The sequence below is a fragment of the Ictidomys tridecemlineatus genome, unplaced genomic scaffold (genome assembly GCF_052094955.1).
Source record: "Ictidomys tridecemlineatus isolate mIctTri1 unplaced genomic scaffold, mIctTri1.hap1 Scaffold_57, whole genome shotgun sequence".
NCBI lineage: Eukaryota > Metazoa > Chordata > Mammalia > Rodentia > Sciuridae > Ictidomys > Ictidomys tridecemlineatus.
Genome location: NW_027523832.1, coordinates 1,058,856 through 1,073,734, shown reverse-complemented (window position 1 = coordinate 1,073,734; position 14,879 = coordinate 1,058,856). Strand labels below are relative to the sequence as shown.

Here is a 14,879-nt window from a genome sequence, read left to right as displayed (position 1 = left end):
GCCAACAAATATTTCATTTGTCTTTTAGTCAAACAATTATATTTTGAGTGGTGGTGGAGGGGTACTGGGGATTGAACTCAGTAAGCACTCAAACACTGAAATATATCCACAGCCCTATTTTGTATTTTATTTAGAGACGGGATCTCACTGAGCTGCTTAGCACTCACTTTTGTTGAGGCTGGCTTTGAACTCAAGACACTCCTGCCTCAGCCTTCTGAGCTGCTGGGATTATAGGCATGTGCCACCATGTCCAGCTGAAATAAGGATCTTAAAGGATAATATTAAACTTTTCTATTGAAAATCAAGCATTTGAGGAAATATGCAAATTATATAATTTTAAAATTAACACATAAGCTGTCTCTATTCTGGGTATACAATAATATTCAAATATTCTGAGTGCCAGAAAGCTAAATGATATATTTGGAATTTTATTTTAGTTTCTCTCAATTTCTCTTTATGTTAATTTACTATCAAAGATGTCTAGATCATTCCTATGCCTGAAAGTGAGGCAACAGTTCAGCTTTTAAGAAGTCTGGATTCTTAGACATACTAATCAGTTTTGTGAACAAACTAGTCAAGGCAAGATTGGAAAAATAATTTTATTTTAACAGTATTAACTACAACTATAAAAACTTAGTAAAAGAATCAATAATCTGGAAAACTTTTCCAGTATCCTGGGAGACTGCATGAAAAGAATCTTTATACTTCTATAGTATATCAAGGATCAGAAAGAACATTTACATTATATAGAGACTTTTTGAAAATAATCAGGTAGTTGGTTTTGAATGTCCTTTTTAATGTCCATTTCGACCCCTCATTTGTACGAGACCAGTCTATTGGTTTAAAGATAGAGTGCTAAAGATAAACCTGCTAACTCCTACATCCTTTATTTTTTTTTTATTGTTGGTTGTTCAAAACATTACATAGTTCTTGATATATCATATTTCACATTTTGATTCAAGTGGGTTATGAACTCTCATTTTACCCCATATACAGCTTGCAGAATCACATCAGTTACACTTCCATTGATTTGCATATTGATATACTCATGTCTGTTGTATTCTGCCTTTCCTATCCTCTACTATCCCCCCTCCCCTCCCCTTTTCTCTCTACCCCCACTACTGTAATTTATTCCTCCCCCTTGTATTATTTTTCCCTTTCCCCTCACTTCCTCTTGTATGTAATTTTGTATAACCCTGAGGGTCTCCTTCCATTTCCATGCAATTTCCCTTCTCTCTCCCTTTCCCTCCCACCTCTCATCCTTGTTTAATGTTGGTCTTCTTCTCCTGCTCTTCTTCCCTAGTCTGTTCTTAGTTACTCTCCTTATATCAAAGAAGACATTTGGCATTTGTTTTTTAGGGCTTGGCTAGCTTCACTTAGCATAATCTGCTCTAATGCCATCCATTTCCCTCCAAATTCTATGATTTTGTCATTTTTTAATGCAGAGTAATACTCCATTGTGTATAAATGCCACATTTTTTTTATCCATTCGTCTATTGAAGGGCATCTAGGTTGGTTCCACAGTCTTGCTATTGTGAATTGTGCTGCTATGAACATCGATGTAGTAGTGTCCCTGTAGCATGCTCTTTTTAGGTCTTTAGGGAATAGACCGAGAAGGGGAATAGCTGGGTCAAATGGTGGTTCCATTCTCATCTTTCCAAGAAATCTCCATACTGCTTTCCAAATTGGCTGCACCAATTTGCAGTCCCATCAACAATGTACAAGTGTACCCTTTTCCCCACATCCTCACCAGCACTTATTGTTGTTTGACTTCATAATGGCTGCCAATCTTACTGGAGTGAGATGGTATCTTAGGGTGGTTTTGATTTGCATTTCTCTGACTTCTAGAGATGGTGAGCATTTTTCCATGTACTTGTTGATTGATTGTATGTCCTTCTCTGAGAAGTGTCTGTTCAGGTCCTTGGCCCATTTGTTGATTGGGTTATTTGTTATCTTATTGTCTAACTTTTTGAGTTCTTTATATACTCTGGATATTAGGGCTCTATCTGAAGTGTGAGGAGTAAAGATTTTTTCCTATGATATAGGCTTCCTATTTACCTCTCTTATTGTTTCTTTTGCTGAGAAAAAAATTTTTAGTTTGAGTAAGTCCCATTTGTTGATTCTAGATGTTAACTCTTGTGCTATGGGTGTCCTATTGAGGAATTTGGAGCCCGACCCCACAGTATGTAGGTTGTAGCCAACTTTTTCTTCTATTAGATGCCGTGTCTCTGATTGATCCATTTTGAGTTAACTTTTGTGCATGGCGAGAGAAAGGGATTTAGTTTCATTTTGTTGCATATGGATTTCCAGTTTTCCCAGCACCATTTGTTGAAGATGCTATCCTTCCTCCATTGCATGCTTTTAGCCCCTTTATCAAATATAAGAAAGTTGTAGTTTTGTGGGTTGGTTTCTGTGTCCTCTATTCTGTACCATTGGTCCACCTGCCTGTTTTGGTACCAGTACCATGCTGTTTTGTTACTATTGCTCTGTAGTATAGTTTGAAATCTAGTATCTCTGTACCACCTAATTCACACTTCCTGCTTAGTATTGTTTTTGCTATTCTGGGTCTTTTATTCTTCCATATGAATTTCATGATTGCTTTCTCTATTTCTACAAAAAATGCCATTGGGATTTTGATTGGCATTGCATTAAAACTATATCGGTAATTAAACCTATATTGGTAATATCGCCATTTTGACGATGTTAGTTCTGCCTATCCATGAATAGGGTATATTTTTCCATCTTCTAAGATCTTCTTCAATTTCTCTCTTTAGGGTTCTGTAGTTTTAATTGTATAAGTCTTTCACCTCTTTTGTTAGGTTGATTCCCAAGTATTTTATTATTTTAGAGGATATTGTGAACGGAGTGGTTTTCCTCATTTCCATTTCAGAGGTTTTGTTGCTGATATACAGAAATGCCTTTGATTTATGCGTGTTGATTTTATATCCTGCCACTTTGCTGAATTCATTTATTAGCTCTAATAGTTTCTTTGTAGACCCTTTTGGGTCTGCTAGGTATAGAATCATGTCATCTGCAAATAGTGATAATTTAAGTTCTTCTTTCCCTATTTTTATGCCTTTAATTTCTTTCATCTGTCTAATTGCTCTGGCTAGTGTTTTGAGGACAATGTTGAACAGAAGTGGTGAGAGAGGGCATCCCTGTCTTGTTCCAGATTTTAGAGGGAATGCCTTCAATTTTTCTCCATTCAGAATGATGCTAGCCTGAGGCTTAGCATAGATTGCTTTTACAATGTTAAGGTATGTTCCTGTTATCCCTAGTTTTTCGAGAGTTTTGAACATAAAGGGATGCTGTACTTTATCAAATGCTTTTTCCGCATCTATCGAGATGATCATATGGTTCTTATTTTTAAGTCTATTGATGTGGTGAATAACATTTATTGATTTCCGTATATTGAACCAGCCTTGCATACCAGGGATGAATCCTACTTGATCATGGTGTACAATTTTTTTGATATGTTTTTGTATCCGATTCGCCAGAATTTTATTGAGAATTTTTGCATCAAGCTTCATTAGAGATATTGGTCTGTATTTTTCTTTCTTTGAAGTGTCTTTGTCTGGTTTAGGAATCAGGGTGATGTTGGCCTCGTAGATGAATTTGGAAGTTCTCCCTCTTTTTCTATTTCCTAAAATAGCTTGAAAAGTATTGGTATTAGTTCCTCTTTAAAGGTTTTGTAAAACTCTGCTGTATACCCATCCGGTCCTGGGCTTTTCTTAGATGGTAATCTTTTGATGGTTTCTTCTATTTCCTCAATTGATATTGGTCTGTTTAGGTTGTCTATATCCTCCTGACTCAATCTGGGCAGATTATATGACTTAAGAAATTTATCAATGCCTTCACTATCTTCTATTTTATTGGAGTATAAGGATTCAAAATAATTTCTGATTATCTTCTGTATTTCTGAAGTGTCTGTTGTGATCTTTCCTTTTCAAGCAAACTCTTCTCAAGTTCAAGAGTCTAATAGACCACCATACAATAATCATGGGAGACTTCAACACACCTCTCTCACCACTGGACAGATCTTCCAAACAAAAGTTGAATAAGGAAACTATAGAACTCAATAACACAATTAACAACCTAGACTTAATTGACATATATAGAATATACCACCCAACATCAAGCAGTTACCCTTTTTTCTCAGCAGCACATGGATCCTTCTCAAAAAGAGATCATATATTATGTCACAGGGCAACTCTTAGACAATATAAAGGAGTAGAGATAATACCATGCATCTTATCTGATTATAATGGAATGAAACTGAAAATCAACCATAAAAGAAGGAAGGAAAAATCATGCATCACTTGGAGAATGAACAATAGGTTACTGAATGATCAATGGGTTTTAGAAGACATCAAGGAGGAAATTAAAAACTTCTTAGAGTTAAATGAAAACACAACATATCGAAATCTATGGGACACATTGAAAGCAGTTCTAAGAGGAAAAGTCATTGCTTGGAGTTCATTCCTTAAAAAAAGAAAAAAACAACAAATAAATGATCTCATACTTCATCTCAAAATCCTAGAAAAAGAAGAGCAAAACAACAGCAAAAGAAGTAGAAGGCAAGAAATAATTAAAATCAGAGCTGAAATTAATGAAATCGAAACAAAAGAAACAATTGAAAAAATTGACAAAACTAAAAGTTGGTTCTTTGAAAAAATAAATAAAATTGACAGACCCTTAGCCATGCTAGCGAAGAGAATAAGAGAGAGAACTCAAATTACTAGCATACGGGATGAAAAAGGTAAGATTACATCCTTTATTTATAGATTTATTTTTGGACAAATGTAGAGAAATACTGGATGATCTCAATGAGAAATAAAGCAATGAGAACATCGTCTTGCCCTCTGAATATTTTAAGGCATAAGAGATTTTAATACATCATGGTACATATATTGATGAAAGATATAATCATCTAAAAGTGTACTTGGAATGGCACAGAAGAACATGAAGACTAGCTTCTTTTAGGGAGTGATGTGTTAGGCTTTGAAATTTTGTTTTGTCTTATTTTTGCTTAACTCAGTCAGAACCAACATCTCTAATAGTCTTCCCAACTGCAAAAGGTCCTTCACTTTTTTCTCATTTCAGATCTATCCATCAGCTAATGATGAAGTGTACTTAAAATAGAATGCCATATTTTCAGACCTTTCCACCAGCTAATAATCTCCATCAGGAGAATCAGAGTTTTGCTTACTTTCATATCTATCCTCAATCTGCTGGTTTATGAATTTACTGTCAATGTGAAATGGGTCTGGCATTAAAACACTGAAAAAGAAAAACACCAGTGAAGATCTTGTCTACCTTACCAAGAGTAAATACCCTCACCCCAATGAGTTTAACCATGAAACTTTTTACAGAGTTTAACAATAATATATTTGAACTAAACACAAGTTTCCAGACAAAGATTTAAAAAATAATTAAATAGAGTTGACAGTTGAAAACCATTTTTGTTCTATTATAAAGGATGGATTTGTTAATTGAAGAGCTACAGAGAATTAAGACTTGTTCTCTCACAAATATAATTCATTCAATAAATACTGAGTATTTATTATGAGACAAGAATACCTTCACTTAGAGATCTGAGCAAACATCATTTTAACAAATGGAGAAGTTTAACATGGGAATATTAAATCAGGCCCATCCGTAATCCTAATTGTTCTTTTCAGCAGAGAATATGCATGTTGTCCAAGACCTGAGCTTAGTTTCCCTCTTGCCTCTTCTGGACTTTTGTTTCTATTTTTCTTTTCTGTGTGATTTATTTCCAGAAACAACCTTCTACATTTTTTGCTTATGTCTAAACATAACTGGATATGCCTCTAAATTCCTGTCCCAATAGAGAAATTATTCCTGATATTTACATACTATTTCCTTAAATTTGCTAACCTGATTCCACAACTTGATAAAAGGCAAGTTGACTGTCTGTAGGTCCTGTTGTAACTTTCTGGAACAGACGGTCCGACCCTGTATTTTATACGTGGCTAGTCCATACCACTCAGTTTCAAGGAAGGCCCTAGGCTGTAATAACATGCAATAACTATTACAGACCATGATAAGCTGGGGAGGCTTGAATTCAAAGGAGCTTCACTAATCTGTACCATTTATAGATCAATATTTTTAAACATTTATTTTTTAGTTGTACACAATACCTTTATTTTGTTTATTTTTATGTGGTGCTGAGTATCAAAACCAAGGCCTTGCTCATGCTAAGTGAGTGCTCTACCTCTGAGCCACAAAACCAGCCCTAGAGATGAATTTTTAGTAGCCTATTGATTGGTTGCATTCTCCATTATTGTAAAAAAAACTACCAAATAATTAAAATTGTTCAATGAGCCCAGTTTTTCTTCTCCTTTGACTCTATTTCAATTGTGGCCTTCATCATTGCAGTTTCCAGTGTCCAAGATCCAGAACCATATACCAGCAGTACAAAGAACTGACCACTGTACCCCATACTCTCTCCCCCTCGATTACTGTCTTCATAAGTACCCCAAATTTTTACATTACTTCTCTTTCCTCAACTCCAGCTTCCTAGGAGTGATGAACTACAAAATCTATGAAATATGAGTGTTATTATTAAGATTGTCAGAACAGTTATTTGGACACAGGTGTGAGGAGAGAGTTACTATTTAGAACTGACCTTATTGGGTAATCCAGATGTTCAGTCTAATGCATACCTCAAGACCATTTTTCAAAATTGCATTTTTAGTGACCAGACCTATAGGAACAGTGGAATCTCTGACCAATCTAGGTTATAGGGTACCTTTTCTGCCATGACTCAGCTGAGCCTGGATATATTGACACTCAATATGTTGGAGACACTGCCACAGCTATTGCAGAAATCAGCTAGGAATCCAGGCCCAACTTAGATATCTATTTATGAGAGGGTCCCTGCAGTATGACCATGAAGGACATTACAGCTGAGAACACACCTCAGTTCCTCATGTAACGTGCTTTATTCCAGAGTCCCTAATATGTCTTGATTTTGTTTTCTATTTTTTAATGTGTAATCCACATTTGGGAACATTTTACTGATGCAATATGAAGAATTCTGAAGTCAGTTTCAGAAGCACATCACTATGGAGAAAGAGCATACTGAAAAATAATTATATTTTTCTTAGGTTGCATGCTTGAGCAGAAAGACTCAGTGTATCTACAATGGATTCCTGTCTTCATATGAGTAAACATATCTCTTAACAGATTGAATTTTTCTTCTCTGAAAGTTTTCCAAATCTCATCAATGCTGACACGATGGTTCTATTGTTTGTAATAATCTTGGCATTCGCTGTGATGTTGTGTCACAAAGAAAATCAATGAGGAGATATTAGGTGCCATGATCAAAATCAAATATAGGAACTCCTCCATTTTCTCTCCACCAAGATAAAGCAGAAAGATGTCAAATGGACACACCCATGCTCGATTTGGCTTTGCCAACTTGAAGCAGAATTTTGTTCTTTAGGAGTTATTTGCTAAAGTGTAATTCCATTTTCAATTGTATATGGTTTTGAAATTATATACTCTGCTAGTTTTACTTGAATATGCCTTTTAGATAAAGTGTAAGGTTTTCCTCTCAGTGCCTTAGTTATGGATTCAGAGTGTAAATCTTAACTATTAAGAAAACACAGAAGGGGGAAATAAATGTAAATGCACTTAAAAATATAACAAAATGAAAGATCACTTAGATTAGAACATTAGAAAATTTTGTGATATTTTAAAATTTAATGTGATTAAGGCTGAAGGAGAAACACAGTGAGCAGGAGGTCATTAATTAGCTTTAATGCCTATGTGACCTTTACTATTGTGATCCCTATAGCTTGAATACCAGTAAACATCAGAGTTTCCCAGTAAGAGATGCACATTGGAGATGTAATAAGGCCTTGAAATTTTTATATAATCATGTATGCTCATGAGCATATAAGAAGGAAAGTAAGATAAATTTTGACTCTTAAGCTTCATATGTTAAAAGTAATAAGCTTTGCTTTAGAGATTTTTTCCTGAAGTTTTCTAACACATTTTAAACACATGAATTATAAAGATATCTCTTTAGCCTGTCAATCATTTGACCTAATGAGTCCAAGAGACAAGAGCAAATTTGAATTTGTGGATCCAATAAACAGTCCAAAGTTCAATTCAAAACTGCTCTTGTTGTTATATTAAATCCAGAGAAGACAGTTTCTGGATTAGTACCATCTAGCAGATCTCTGGAACCTTGACATCTATTTTCAGATCTCATATTCAGACACCCTGTGTTGTCTTGATGAACACTTTGGCCCTTCACATCCATTCTGCAGCTTCCTCCTCCTCACTTCAATGGTGTGCTCAGGCCCTATGAGAAAGCTGTCAGCAACCACAACCCCCAAGTTTAACAATACCTTGAAAGGAGGAGATTCAAAACCCTGAAAGAAACACAAAAATAGTGTCCAAATTTACATTGTAAACAGTGTGGTGTCATTTGTTTATTTGGAGAGTTCTAGAGTGAGCAATGGTCAGATAAAATGTGCCCTGTGTGTCTTTGTGTTGGCCTAGAATTGGAAATTACATGAGAGGTCACTTTCTTGGGATCATCCTTAATGATAAAGTTAAAAAAAATGGGTAGAGAAAAAAGTTCTGATAAAGATGGTGTAACAGAAACACTCATTTCAGAATTATATTTTGAGAAATTTAATTTGCTGGGAAAAAGAACAAGGCACAAAGATATAAGTCCAAATTGCTGCCAAAAGGAATATGTTTATCCTGGAAAAAGTAACTGTCAATTACATTGAGGTTTTGGAATATTAAGAATTTGTAGGTGGAGGTTAAAAGAACACTATACAGAGAAATTATCTGAACACAATTGACATAAAGGAAATTGATAAAGCCTTCCCACCTTTAATCACAATAAGGTTGAGTGATTATCCCCTGGCAGTTTCTGGAAGAGTGATAGGACCCATGAACCAGTGAAACAGTTGATACCAAAGAACAAATAAAACTGTAAGGTCTATGTTGACCACCTGTAATGCCAGTGACTTGGGAAGCTAATGTGGGAAGATAGAAATGGACTGGAGATGAGCTCAGCAGTATAGCTCCCTGAAGTTCAACCCACAGAACAAGAAAAAAAAGTCAACTACAATAAACTGTGTCATCTCTAGCTATATAATACTGTGCTGGGGCAGGTTGGTAATGGTCTAGTGAGAGCAATACAGGACACACAGCTCTGTCTCCTGTGAGGAAAGCAGAAGTATAGCCTGCAGTCCTACTTTGCAACACTTTGGACAAACTTTTTATTGTTACCACAAATTCAAATTTTCTGGTGTCTCTTGGACTCATCAGGTCAAATGATTGACAAGCTCAAAAGATATCTTTATAATTTGTGTTTAACATGTGCTGGAAAACTTCAGGAAAAACACCCCAAGCAAACCTTATTACCTTTTAAAGTATGAAGCTTAAGAGTCATAATTTCTCTTACTTTTCTTCTTATATTCTCTTTAATTCACATGTGCACAGAGATAAAAATTCATTTTTCATGTAATTATTATTTTCAGTATCTTCCAAACTTATATATACAAAATGCCACATCATTATTCCTTAAAATAGTAATCTAATCACCCTAACAATGTTTATTTTTTGAAATTTATTTTTATTAGTTCTAATCAGTTATACATAACAGCAGAAAATGTTTTGATTCACTGTACATAAATGGAGCACAACTTTTCATTTCTCTCCTTGTACAGGATATAGGGTCCCATCACATGTGCAGTCATACATCTACATAGTGTAATGATGTTCATCTCATTCCACCATCTTTTCTAGCCCCACGCACACTCCCTTTTCCCCCCCTCCCCTTGGCCCAATTAAAGTTCCTCCATTTTCCCCTGCATATCCCCCATTATGCATCATTTAAAAAAAAACTTGGGAACTAACTTAACAAAAGAGGTGAAACACTTCTACAATGAAAACTACAGAACTAAAGAAAGAATTAGAAGAAAACCTTAGAGATGTAAAGATATATAGGCAGAACTATCAAAATTGTCATACTACCCAAAGGTCTATACAGATTCAATGTGATTCCAATTAAAATCCCAACATCGTTACTGATAGAAATAGAAAAAGCAATCATGAAATTCATCTGGAAAAATTAGATCCAGAATAGCTAACACAATCCTTAGCAAGAAAAATAAAGCAGGGGGCATCACAATACCAGACCATAAACTATACTACAAACCTGAAATAACAAAAACAGTATGGTATTGGCAACAAAATAGACATGTAGAACAATGGCACAGAATTGAAGACACAGAGACAAACCCACATAAATATAGTTATTTCATATTATACAAAGCTGCCAAAAACATACATTGGAGAAAAGATACCATCTTCAATAAATGGTGCCAGGAAAACCAAAAACCCATGTGTAGCAAAATGAAATTCAACCCCTATCTCTCACCATGCACAAAATTCAACTCAAAATGGGTTAAAGACATAGGAATTAGACCACAGACCCTGCACCTAATAGAGTAAAAAGCAGGCCCAAATCTTCATCATGTCAGATTAGGCACTTACTTCCTTAATAAGACTCCTAAAGCACAAGAAATAAAATAAAAAATCAATAAATGGGATGCACTCAAACTAAAAAAAAAAGCTTCTTATTATCAAAAGAAATGATCAATGAGGTAAAGAGAACCTATTTTGGGGAGCAAATTTTTGCCACATGCACATCATTTAGAGCACTAATCTCTAGGATATACAAGGGATACAAAAAACACCAAAAAAAAATCAAATCAATACGTGGGCTAAGGAGCTTAACAGATACTTCTCAGAAAAAGATACACAATAAATAAATACATAAAAAATTTCTACATATCTAATAATTAGAGAAATGCAAATCAAAACTAATCTAAGATTTCATCTCACACCAGTCAGAATGGTAGTTATCAAGATCAGGAACAATAAGTATTGGAAAGGATGTAAGGGGAAAGGCACAATTTTACATTGCTGGTTGGACAGCAAATTGGTACAACCACTCTGAAAAGCAGTATAGATGTTTCTTAGAAAACTTAGATTGGAACCACCATTTAACCCAGCTATCCTACGTAGTCCTTATCTATACCAAAAGGATTAAAAATGGCATACTACAGTGATGCTGCCACTTCAATGTTTATAGCTGCACAGTTCATAAAAGCTAAACTGTGGAATCAACCTAGATGCCTTTCAATAGATTAATGGACAAAGAAACTGTGTATATATTAACAATGATTATTTATTTTCTTGACAGTACAAAATATCACATTATGGATATATGCAAATAAAAATGTCATAAAATTATTTCCAGGAAAATCAAAGGTTCAAATTTGAGTCAGAAACAAAATCTATATTTTTTATTTTAAATTGATATATACATGGTAGAATTTGCTGCCAATAGGACACTCTATAAGGTACAGAAAACACTGAGTGCAATTTTAAAAGTAAAGGAGCTTACCAGAAAGAAACAGGCAACTTCCAAATGCCTAGTCTATTAGTTAACAGCTATTAATTTCAAGGAGAAGCTATAAACACAGGCATTCATTCACATCTTTATTCAGTGTTTTCTGGAGATCACATCAAGTGACAATACTCCTGGAAGCATTGGAGAAAACATTTTATCACACTGTAAAGCACTGGGCATTACTATTAATAACTAGATTTTTGGTAGGTTTTTTAACTTTATTTACTTTAAATATATTTTTAGCTATAGTTGGACACAATACCTTTATTTTATTTATTTATTTTTAGATGATGCTGAAGATCTAACAGCACCTCACACATGGTAGGCAAGCATTCTAATGTTGAGCCCAAACCACAGCCCCTTGGTTGTTTTTTTAATTAGTTAAAAATCATATAACTGCATATAATATTTTTTACCTCAGGTTTTATTGAACATAAATGAAGTGGAAGGGAAGGGGGATACTGTAATAAAGTCAGGAAGCCAATGAACAAAAGGCTTCCGTCTACAGAGACTCAAGGGGTACACTTCCTCTACTTTGAATCCATGATTTGGAAATCTCAAATTCCCCACCAGAATTCCCACTATTGTTTCTTTTCAAAGAACCTTGAATCCCACAATTTAATCTCAATTCCTTCCCTCTTTGCTTTCTCCATTCTGTCTCTCCTCCTCCCTCTTTCAATACCAAGTGAATATTATATGTTATCATATAAATTCCCATAGGTAGGGAATTTATATGATAATTTCATTCATGGATGTGTTGTAAGTCCTTAGTATTGAACATGTACAGGTGCTCAATAAACAGTTACTAAACTGAACTGAATGTGCCATTCCTGAGAAGAGGGAGATACATAAGAGAGTTTCAGTTCTTAAGGCAGTCATTATCTATCTGAGGAAATAAACAGGGTTATCATATCAACAGATGTGACATATTAGAGGAGCTGTGCACAAAATGTTCTTGGAATATTGAAGGGCAGAAAAATAATTGTACTTCTGAATAGCTGGGAATTATTTCAGAGATAATGCTTTAATCTTGAGTTGGGAAAGTGGAATAGCAGGTACCAAAACATACAAGGCAAGGAAAAGCCTTCCTGGCAGAGGAGCCAGGGTATACAAGGACATGGAGGATGAGACTGCAACACTGCCTGGGGACTTGTTTAGAGATGAGGGTACAGCAGTGTCTGGGCATCACAGCAAAAGTGCAACTATAGGAAACCCTCAAGAATTTCAAACAGGGCATAAATTTCTTCAGATTGTGATGCTCAAAGACAGTTTTTATATAGGAGGACGGGGAGGGTTGGAAAGTCTGGAAATCTATGACTTAATTAAGGATCAATAACATTTAGCTAGGCAAGAAATGAGAAGTGCCCATACTAGGACAATGGAGGTATCTTCAAGAAAAAGGTGAATATATGAAGTATTTAAGAACATAATTGATGAGGCTGCATGACTGATTAAAGGATTTGGTTAGAGCTGAAGCAGGAGAATTAGGTGGCCTGTGTGTTTCCCAATTTGGGTAACTGAAAATTGCTGAGATAACAGAAAAAAAAATAGGTAGATCTTTCATAACGTAGAAAAAGAACAAAATACCTAATATAAGAATATACCCTCTTACATTGTATAAATAGTGTTCTTGAAAGTCTCCAACTGATGATTATTTAGGGTATTGATGGAGAAGTGGAGTGGACAGCCAGGAAAACAGTGAGAGATGGAGACAACATTGGGCTGAATAAACACAATGTGAAGTTATGGCTGGAGATTTAGAGGATGAAGTTAAGATGGAGATATGATATCAGAAGTGAGGGGATATGAATAATGAAGGGAACAGAGATCAATAAATGACTAATTACTGAAAGGACCAAGAAAACCATTATGGAAAGCACAGATATTGAAAAATTTAAGTGCCTATGAAAGCAATATTTGCATGTTATGATCTTTAGATATAAAATGCTTTTGAGTAAATTTATTTACTTTCAATTTTGAAGTACCAAAGAAAACTCAATCATACCTTTAAATTACTAAATGATACCATAATTGGTTTCCACAAATTCATTTGTCTTTCTTTTTTTGCACCACATTTTTATAAAATGAACAGCAAAAGTAGCTTTTCAACATCAATGAATAGATGTACTGGCATGCAACTTATAAATGAGAGATCTTGGGGCCACTGTAAGCCCAATTAACCTCACTTCACAACAGCCACTCTGCTTGTCATTTACTTTTCACATGACAAGGAGTAGCAGCTTCACTAGCTTCTAATTTGGAAAGATTAGTCAAAGTGAAGACAGATGACTTAAGGAAAGGAACAACACAGTTCAATATAAATGCAAATATTAATGAGTTTTAGACCTATCACACCAGATCATCAAGAGCACAGAATGGCTGTCTAGGTGCCCCTTAGAAGTTATCAGCAAATCACAAGATGCTTCAGGTCTTTATCAGGAGATAAGAAAACTGCTATAGTGTGACTGAGCCGGTCATTACTACATCAGAGGGGATTTTGAATCTGAGTTTCTCAACTTTTTCTTCTCCCTTCCACTGCTTCCTTGACAGTCACCACCTGCACACTATGTTAGATTAACATGGTGCTCTTCCTAGCCACTCTGCTCTTAACATCCTTCCAGGATGGAGATGGCTGCATGTACAGCAATGTGATGAGGGAGGGCTCTGCACTCTACACCCTCAGGGGCTTGCTGGGTTTTAGAATGAGCCACAGCTCCAGATTCCAGCATTTCTCCCAGATGTACACTGAGTGGAACATTAGGGGGCTCAAGGGTTGAAGAAAATCTTAGGGGTTCAAGCGCAGGTGGGTGGGGGACATACCTGGATCCAGAAAGAGGAAAGTGAAATTAGTTCAGGACTAGAGCCCAGACATGCCATTGATTAATTAACATTTGAAAATCTCTAAAACAGGCAAAAATATCCTTGTCAGCTTAACTTTTCCAAAGGGTACTAGATGTTCTCTCCTTCTTTGTATCAATGCTTAACAAGCTTTTAATGAATTAGGAGTGAATTATAGCCCACACAGTGGAGTCTGGAGTTCTCTCACTGTCAGGTTCAGAACACAGGAAAAGTGGACCTTACACTATAGTCAGTTTTTCTCTTCACAATGTAGTGATTGACCTTGAAGAGTGGGTTTAAATTGCTCCAACCCAGGTCTATACATAGTAGTTTGAAGGGACAGAATTATTTCTTTGTTAGAAAAGCAGACATCATATCACAGAGCTGTACTGAACTTGACTAACTGTTATTTGGTGGGCCTGCTCAGAGATACAGGTATCTTAATTGGTATTTCATAGGCTTTAAAACTTTTTCTTCAGAATGAAAAATCAATCAAGTAGACTTGATCATCTGAGGAATACTGGCAGAACAAAAAGTCTCTGAGGCAACCCTTATGAATTTATTTTAGGGG

General features: G+C 35.4%; 1 protein-coding gene across 3 annotated transcripts in view; it reads left to right on the top strand.

Annotated features, from left to right (window-relative positions):
- LOC144374078 (mitochondrial inner membrane m-AAA protease component AFG3L1-like) overlaps nt 1-14,879 on the top strand; it is a 65,594-nt gene that overhangs the window by 19,407 nt on the left and 31,308 nt on the right. For 2 of the 3 annotated variants that reach the window (XM_078037028.1, XM_078037029.1), the window contains one exon: nt 3,952-6,349. The exons of the other annotated variant lie outside the window; for it this stretch is intronic. Coding sequence is in view for 1 of the 2 variants with exons in the window: in XM_078037029.1 (XP_077893155.1) it covers nt 3,952-3,979 (28 nt within the window). In the remaining variant the exon portion in view is untranslated. Of the gene's footprint in view, nt 1-3,951; nt 6,350-14,879 lie in introns of those variants that run through there. 3 annotated transcript variants of the gene reach the window in all.